The sequence below is a fragment of the Nematostella vectensis genome, chromosome 15 (genome assembly GCF_932526225.1).
Source record: "Nematostella vectensis chromosome 15, jaNemVect1.1, whole genome shotgun sequence".
Classification (NCBI taxonomy): Eukaryota; Metazoa; Cnidaria; class Anthozoa; order Actiniaria; family Edwardsiidae; genus Nematostella; species Nematostella vectensis.
In genome coordinates, this window is record NC_064048.1 from 8,637,400 (window position 1) to 8,646,831 (window position 9,432).

The 9,432-nt window shown below is 38.5% G+C and overlaps 1 protein-coding gene across 1 annotated transcript; it reads left to right on the forward strand.

Annotated features, from left to right (window-relative positions):
• The first annotated feature begins 5 nt into the window (after nucleotides 1-5).
• LOC5503013 (intraflagellar transport protein 46 homolog) lies at nucleotides 6-8,834 on the forward strand. Its single transcript, XM_048723163.1, has 12 exons — nucleotides 6-137; nucleotides 892-1,015; nucleotides 2,139-2,209; nucleotides 2,782-2,969; nucleotides 3,398-3,566; nucleotides 3,986-4,067; nucleotides 5,576-5,628; nucleotides 5,859-5,926; nucleotides 6,519-6,563; nucleotides 6,647-6,713; nucleotides 7,224-7,284; nucleotides 7,661-8,834. The coding sequence occupies exons 1-12, from the start codon at nucleotides 108-110 to the stop codon at nucleotides 7,879-7,881; spliced, it is 1,179 nt and encodes a 392-aa protein (XP_048579120.1). The 5' UTR covers nucleotides 6-107; the 3' UTR covers nucleotides 7,882-8,834.
• The last annotated feature ends 598 nt before the right edge of the window (nucleotides 8,835-9,432 follow it).

A 9,432-nucleotide genomic window follows, 5' to 3' on the forward strand; every position in this document is an offset into this window, starting at 1 on the left:
GGAGACCTCGAAACACAGGTAACCCAACGAATTTACAGCTGTCTCCTAGTATCCCACAGTGCACAGGGGTCATTACCCATGATGCGTAGCGTGTGTAGGAGGGTTTCATGGCTGATTCTGACGAAGAACGAACCAAGGTGCGTAGTATTTTTCGTTATTTTTGCCGTTTAGTTCTACAATATTGTAATTATAAAGGACCTGCGATAAAAGGCGATAGATGGGCTATATACATTTAAAATTTTAAGCTTGAAAAATATAGATTTTGTGTCAGAATTTACTCTGACATTTTAGAGTTTTCCTTGGATACCGATTGATCGTCATAACGCTCCGTTGGTTGCTATAACATTTTTATTCATATTTTATGCTTGAACTTAACCAGTTTCTTGAGGAATTATTTGCTATTAAGTACAAAAAAACTGACGCTTCGTGGATTTCCAGGTTTGTAATTGTTGTAGTCGATGCTGAGTTCTGTTTAATCAACCAGCGCGGGAAAACAAATTGAGAATATCTGAAAATGGAATGAAGTTTTCAGTTTAATCCAAATCAGTCGTCCTTTACTTGGCACAATCGATACTTTATACTGTACGATAACGGCTCGGGCCCTCGTTTTTTTTCCATCAGAATCAAAAACTTTTTCTATTGTTTTATCGATAGAGGAAGTTTCCACATAATCAACTTATAAAAGCTGTTTTTTTTTTTTCTAAATAATTTTCATCGTAGAATATCTCTGCTGTTGTATGTGGAAAACCTTCATTTTACCAGGTTTTATATTCCAGGTTTTTAATTGAGTAATGCATTATTTTGAAGCTTTATACACTGTTTATTAAATGCCTTATGCATCAATCCTAAGTTTTTTACCCAGGTTTTTATTGACATATAATTCTAATTCAGGCAAAACTAGTAGTGAACCAGCACTATGACGAGACAGTTGAAGTCAACGACGACGAGGAAGTAGCCAGTACCTTTACCCCTAGTCCACGCCCGGGCGGAGCATCAAGGCCAGGTTACGCTCCTGGTAAGGCACATGCTACTTTGCCAGGGTTTTAAAATGGGTGTAGGGACAAAATGCTAAGTTGTTTTCATAATAACATTGGTATTGGTAATATATACAACTCACCAACAAATCTTATATTGATATAGGTTGATTGCCACCAGATAATTTGAGTCACCATAATTCTGGTGTGTTCTATGCACTGTATGTGACTCCTTAATTGTAGAAAAGGTTTTGCTACTGGTATCATGAAACCTACTAAACTATCTTGTATTTTGTCAGTCATAACAACAAGATTAGTTTCGAAATAATGTATGGGTTATAGATGACAGACTGATATTTAACAATTTCATAAATAATTTGAGCTATCGAAACTTGAAAAAAAAACTTTCTATAGAAGTTACACCTCATGTTTCTGATAGGCTCAGCAGATTCATTTAAAAGTATCACTTTAATAAAGCTGAGTGCCAAATTGGCCAAAGTTGTTTAGCAAATAATGTTAAGAATCATATCATATCCTGTAAGTAATGGTTATCAAATAGATGGGCTGATAAACATAATTCATAACAATTCCAGAACTGCAGTTTTCTTGCTTGTGTGCCTCTTATGATGTTCACACGGCTTTTAGAGAGCAGGAGCTAGCTCTTTATATTATGATTCCCATGACCCATTGTGTGTCATAACACATGGATCTACCGCATTTACCCGCATATATGTAAGCCACACTTTTTTCACTTCAAAATGACCTCAAAATTAGGGTGCATCTATATGCGGAATGCCATTTTTTATAAACGAAGTTGAAACCAATGGTGACTTTCAAACGTAAGACGATACCAAAAATAGAGGACAGTCATGGCATTGTTCTTCACGGTAACTCTTTAGTTTTAGTTCTATTTAATCGTTCACTAACCAATGGCAAATTTGCTTTTTGCGGCATTTCTTTCTTGAATGACTGTAGCACGCAATGCAACTTTTAAACATTTGAATATTGACTTTTTTACTATTTTGGGCTCAAAATTTTTGGTGTGTCTGATACGTGGTAAATATGGTACCGTATCTCAGATTGCCAACTTAGAATAGGTGAACAATAGATAAGGGTACTGATTTCAAGAACTTGTCAAACAATTAAGTGATGAAATATCGACAGGTCGGGATTCAATGTCTATGACTGACCAAAGTGACGATGAGTTCAACCATGACAATCTAGAACAGGGCAAGGTAAGGTTTTTTATCTACTTTTTACCACACAAGCAGTGAAATCATAAACATTAAAGCAATAGAGAGCAATATATACATATGTAATGTCTATCCCAGCAAACCACCCCCAAAATATTCAAACAAGCAACTGGGGTATCAACATATTTTAGGCCCATAATTGCAATTTTCCAGATAAGACAATAGACTTGTGAGAAAGTTCCCAGTTGTATTCTTGGTTACCCTTTCAAAATTGTTAAAAGTTTAGTTAGCACAGAAAGGTTAAAGCCCTCCCCTGGTTTAATTCAGTGAAAATACCTCTTGAAATGGGGATAACAGTAAGGTATGGGAAGTGGGGAAATGTAATGAATTGTAGTAGATGTCAACAGATTACAGCCTCACAGACACCCATTCCTTCAAAGTCTAGATTGCTGCTTTTTAGAGTTACATATGAATGACTAGGAACTGTATCTGGTTCATGTGCCATATTTATTATATGGAATATAAAGCAGGGTCGACAACAGGCTCTGGAGGCTGGCCTTTTGTTAAATGCTTTTTATAATTAATTGCATCTAATAATAATGCTTGTGTCGCAGAGCCAGCCAGATTATCATCAGGGTGGTGGTGCGATGACAAATCCTGCTAATAATGCACCTCCGCCCCGCCGCCCTCCTCCACAAAGCATGGGAGGAGATGATGATGATGATGACGAGGATGATGAACAGAGTGACAGCTCAGATGATGACGACGATGACGATAACAATCATGGACCTGCTGTTGAAGGGTATGTACAAAGGTTGCCAGTAACCCTGATCAGCATTCCTTCACTTTTAAGAAAAAATTACAAAATACAACTTCAATCTCTTCAATTGCCTCAAACAATGTTATTAGAACATACTGACCTGCACTTCACATGGAAGATGAGTCAAGATAACAGAACTCTTAAAAGTCACCAGAAAAAAGATGTGCTTGATGTTGATGAATTTTAAGAGGAACAGAATAAAATTCAGGAATACTGAAAATCTGTTTCTTTTTAATGCTACTCTTAGGTGTCGACATTTTCTTTGACCACAATGTACTATATGTTCTTTCCAGGTAAATGAGGCTGTGTTACTGATCAAATCATGGCTCTCCTAATTTATACATTTATCTGCTAATGAAATCTTACTGTTATCAGCAGATGATATCTATACCCTAATTTTGTTGTTTCAGAGCATATGACCCTGCAGACTATGAACACTTGCCTGTCAGTCAAGAGATCAAAGAGCTGTTTCAGTACATCACCAGATACACGCCTCAGTCTATCGACCTGGAGCACAAACTGAAGCCCTTCATACCTGATTTCATCCCTGCTGTCGGGGATATTGATGCCTTTATCAAGGTGTGTTCTTTAGAGCTCCTTTGGAATATATGTCACATTTTTAGACGGGGAACTTGAAAAAAGGGCCTTGAATTAGGGAAAAAGTAGGATGACTTGTCTAAAAGATATTTGACTTATTAATATTTGATTTCTCAAATTTGCTTACTGGAAATAAATCTGTTTCTCATCCTGGAAAACCTGAAAAATATCAAAGATAGGCTACTTCTTTTTCCTGTACGAAAGTTTATCTGTTATTTGTGTTTCCCACTGGAAATAATCTATAAATTAAAGGTTATTAGAGAAAAGAAAAGAAAATTTGTTGTTAAATCCTTGGAAGCCTGTGCATAACCAAGTCTAGTCTCTAATGATTACATATGCATCCTAAGCTCCACATGCCTTCTTTTATGTCAATCATTCTGCTATTTGCCTCTTTTTAACAGGTGACTCGTCCTGATGGAAAACCTGAGACCCTTGGTCTCATTGTACTGGATGAACCCACGGCAAAACAGTCAGACCCAACAGGTAGATATTTCACATACAAAGACACCTCTAAGGAAGTAATTTGTTAGGCTCTTATTATACAGGACAAACTTACAGCCAAACAGTCGGACCCAACAGCTACATATTTCACATACATAGACACCTCTAGGGTAATAATTTGATAGGCTCTCATTGTACAGGACAAACCCACAGCCAAACAGTCGGACCCAACAGCTACATATTTCACATGCATAGACACCTCTAAAGTAGTAATTTGATAGGCTCTCATTGTACAGAACAAAACCACAGCCAAACAGTCGGACCCAACAGCTACATATTTCACATGCATAGACACCTCTAAAGTAGTAATTTGATAGGCTCTCATTGTACAGAACAAAACCACAGCCAAACAGTCGGACCCAACAGCTACATATTTCACATGCATAGACACCTCTAAAGTAGTAATTTGATAGGCTCTCATTGTACAGAACAAAACCACAGCCAAACAGTCGGACCCAACAGCTACTTATTTCACATACATAGACACCTCTAAAGTAGTAATTTGATAGGCTCTCATTGTACAGGACAAAACCACAGCCAAACAGTCGGACCCAACAGCTACATATTTCACATACATAGACACCTCTAAAGTAGTAATTTGATAGGCTCTCATTGTACAGGACAAAACCACAGCCAAACAGTCGGACCCAACAGCTACATATTTCACATGCATAGACACCTCTAAAGTAGTAATTTGATAGGCTCTCATTGTACAGGACAAACCCACAGCCAAACAGTCGGACCCAACAGCTGCTTATTTCACATACAAAGTCTAGGGTTGCACTTACAGTACAGTTAGTGATAGGCTAGGGTCTTCTTGTACAGGATAAACCCACTGCCAAACACTCAGACCAACATGTACATATACAGTATTTCAGGTGAGACACCTAGTCTAGGGCAGTGATGGGTAAGGCTTATATTGTACAGAACAAACAAACCACAGCCAAAGAGTCAGACCCAACCAATACTACAGTATTCCACATGTTCTAGGGATGCCCTTGGGGTAGTGACGGATGAGGTTAGTTGCATGGTTAGGGTCTCATTGTTTTCCACCCTTGGGATAATGACGGGTTAGGGTCTTGTTTTCCACCCTTGGGATAATGATGGATTAGGGTCTAATTGTTTTCCACCCTTGGGATAATGATGGGTTAGGGTCTAATTGTTTTCGACCCTTGGGATAATGACGGGTTAGGGTCTAATTTTTTTCCACCCTTGGGATAATAATGGGTTAGGGTCTAATTGTTTTCCACCCTTGGGATAATAATGGGTTAGGGTCTTATTGTTTTCCACCCTTGGGATAATGATGGGTTAGGGTCTTATTGTTTTCCACCCTTGGGATAATGATGGGTTAGGGTCTTATTGTGCTGGAGAAACCAACCGTCAAATTATTCCGCATATTCCACTTGATCTATGGTAATCTGTAGTACTGTAACTGTTTAGTTTTATAATCATATCATTCTGGCTTAAAAGGCTTATGTCATTTTTTTTAGTGCTTGACCTACAACTAAGGACCATCTCAAAGCAGACGAATCTCAAAGCTATGGTGAGATCCTCGAGAATGCGGCTCTCAATAAGAAAGGGATGGAATAAAATGATGGAATAAAATGATGGTGATAAAATGATGATAAAATAGAAGGAGGGATGTGGTACATTTATTTCCACAGAGAGATAACACAGAATCCAAGGGCATTCCATAGTATATACTAGGTGGGGGGGCAAGATACAGTATTTGCACCCATTGTTTTTTGCTGATTTCTGTTTTCATTTGTCCAGACTGTGAGAAGTATTGAAGATCTGGACCAGAACCCAAAAGCTATTGATACCTGGATTGACAGCATAAGGTATGTATGCTGTGATATCAATTAGCCTCTAAGTAACCTGTATTGTACTGAGAAATATCAACCAGGCTCAGGGATAAGCCACTAAAGAAAGAGTTTACATAAAAGAGTTTACATAATAACTGCCATGCTGTCCCATTAAAGTCCCAAAACATGTTTTATAGAGTCAGCTTGTATGTAGTGGATTTATGCATGAATAAAGCATCTCACCCCTTTCAGTTGCCACAGTACAAAGTACCTAATTTTCTTTCACTAGAATTAATTTTAGATAAAGATATAGATGTACCTCTATTCTCTTCTTATTCACCACTTGTCACTGTGTCTCAAGAGTGGGTGACTAAAACGTATCTTGAATAACAGTTTATGCTATTTTATAGAGGATATTACATTGCCTTCTTCGGTTTAATTCTATCAGTTTAATCATCTTGATATCACCTAAGTATTACCTGCTCTGTTCATTGTTTAATGTTATGTAATTTAGAGATCTAGGCTTCTGTACTTCATGACTTTGCTTGAACCCTGTCTCACTTACATTCCCTGTATTAAATAGTCCAAATCCAGAAAGTGAATGCTTTATCTGCGTCTTTTTATCTAGGGAGCTTCACAGGCAGAAGCCAGCACCCACAGTGCATTACCAACGGTAGGGATGACACTTCCAGTCTCTCTTTTCTAGGACTTCAGCAACAATTTTTTCATACTTTGATTTTTTTTCTTGTCTCTAAGAAATATGCCAGATATCGAGACACTAATGCAGGAATGGCCGTCTGAATTTGAGGACCTACTCAATACTGTAAGTTGAATTTTCTGTGTTTGGAGTCTAGACTTGGAGTCTACAACCATCCATGATTAGCCAATTAAATGTATAACTAGAAAGACTACAGACAAGCTGTAGAAAAACTAAATGGTCTGCTTAGGTGTGGGGTAGACAAGGTATAAATCAACACAAGGTGGAAAATGTTGAACGCCTGTGTGAAACAGAGTAGTTGCTCTGACATTTCGAGCCCTCTGACAAAGGGTTAACGCTCCAAACGTCAGCGCAACTACTATGTATGTTTCACACTGGCATTCAACATACCTTTTCAACATTGTGTTGATTTATACCAGAGCCAATTAAAGGGTTACACACTTATGGCCATATTATTGCACTGGCATTACTGTATCAATGTTGAAACCCTTTTTTTCTTGTTATTACTCAACAAACTGTCTCATTTAGTTCTTTACACAAATGGTATTAACTCTGATATCATTATTATCTTTCTGTTGTTATTATTAAACCTTCATTTACTGTTTTATTGTGCAGGTTGGTCTCCCCACTGCTGATCTAGATGTTGATTTGCCACAGTATGTGGATCTTGTGTGTGGTGAGTTTGGTTTAAGATCAGACAATTGTTGATCAAATTTTAATGGGAGGCTTGGAGTGATTTTTAATTTGTTTGGAAGCATTTGGAATGACGTAGAAGCCATCCTGGTTATTAAGCGACATTTGATTTATTAGAATAATAAGTACATTATTGAGTATACCACTGTTCATTGAGGAGATTGGTTGATTATAGCTCATACCTAGGGTTCTGAACCTTCATTTATATATGATGACTATTTCTCACAGTGCCTTGAAGTACACTATTGTGGTTACAGAAATGACTTTGCAACTTGAACCTTCATTTATATCTAACGATTTCTCACATTAAAATGTGAGTGCCTTGGAGTTTTATAGTTAGAGAATTTTTCTTTTTCCAGGCATTTTAGACATCCCAGTGTCTGTCAATCGAATCCACTCGCTACACGTGCTGTTCACCCTATTCTCAGAATTCAAGAACTCCCATCATTTTCACCAGCTGGCTAGTCAGAACCAGCTATCCAACGAGTTGAAGAAGCCAAGTGTGACAGACATGGGGGAGTTGTCGGCAGGAGTAGATAGCCTTAGTATGGACAACTCGCAGACCATGACCTTTGAGTAGTATCTGTTGGTCAACATATGAGAGGGGTGGGTGGGCCAGACAATGATAAAACACGAACCATGACCTTTAAGCCTGCGTAGCAAGCGTTTCTTTGAAGTTTTAGCAGGAATAGAAAGCGAGCAAAGAGTTTTGTTCGCTCAGTTTTGTCCTTTATTTCCGTTGAAACTCCACAGAAACGCTTGTTACGCAGAGTAAACCTTTGGGTAGCATCTTTCGGTCGACATGGAAGAACTGGGTTGGTAGTTCGAGTATGGATACCTCACAGACCGTGACCTATGAGTAGTATCTTTTTTCTACATATGGGAGGGGTGGGTGAGTAGGTCAAGCATGGACAACTCATAAACCATGACCTTTGAGTAGCGTCTTTTGGTCGACATATGGGAGGGATGGGTTGGTAGGTCAAGCATGGACAACTCATAAACCATGACCTTTGAGTAGCAATCTAGGAGTGTCTTTGGCTCTAGTGCAAATAAAATTTCCAGACAAATGTTTAAGAATTTTCTGTTATAGTCATATGCCAATCAAAATATTTTTTTTTCTGTTTTGAATGCTATCACTAGGTTCTTAAATCTAGAGACCATGCCTTTTTGCTATCTTTAAACACGAAGTTCCGCTATGAAAGGGGAAGCTCCTCCAACCCCTGGCTCAATTTTGCAATTATAATCAGAACACTGCCACGCTATCTGATTGTTCTTGAGCCCGGGGTTGGGAGGAGCTTTCCTTTTTATAGCGGAACCTCGTGTTAAGGGCTAAAATTGCATTGACCACACCCATTTCGCTATCCCTAAGGGTTAAGATTAATCGAGTCCCCCCTCTTGCGTTTGTCAGCGTCTGTAGTAGATAGTGGTAATATTGTACTTTACAATAGACTGAACATTTGTAAATATAAAGCAACCATATACTCTTAAGAACCAGACGTTTCTGGTTATTTAAATAAACTTATAATAAAACAATTCCACACGTCCATTGTATCGTTTTAAAGGCAGTCAGGTCAGTATTGAAAGGTATAACTGTAGAAAAACTAGATGGTACGAGTAGGCGTGGGGTAATCAAGCTACCAGCACAAGGCTGGAGGGATAACTATCGAAACGTCAGCGCAATCACTCTGTTTCTCTCACAACTCCCTGGTTTCACAGAGACGCTCAACATACTCTTTCAACCTTGTGATGATTTTAGCCAATCTTCAAAGGCCATTTTTGCTCCGACCAAGGCTAACGTTAGAAACGTCAGCGGGACTACTAATTCTGTTTTCACAGACGCGTAAAACATTCACTTTTTTCAAACTTGTGATGATTTTCCCCTGATTCCAAAACATCTACGCAGACTACCTTTTTGTTTTTTTCTACAGCCTGTCTTTAGTCCGTTTTGGGCTATACCATTGTCTCGCAACCGTGGCGCTTTAACGAACAAGAGCGTTACCGGAGAGAATTGAGCAAAAAAACTTTGCCTAATGTCGGACCTTCCCAAAGCCCTTGGCGCGTTTTGAGTTCGTCTTCGAGTCTTCTTTAGACGCATTTGACGACATCGACGCAGACTGCGTCATGAATATTT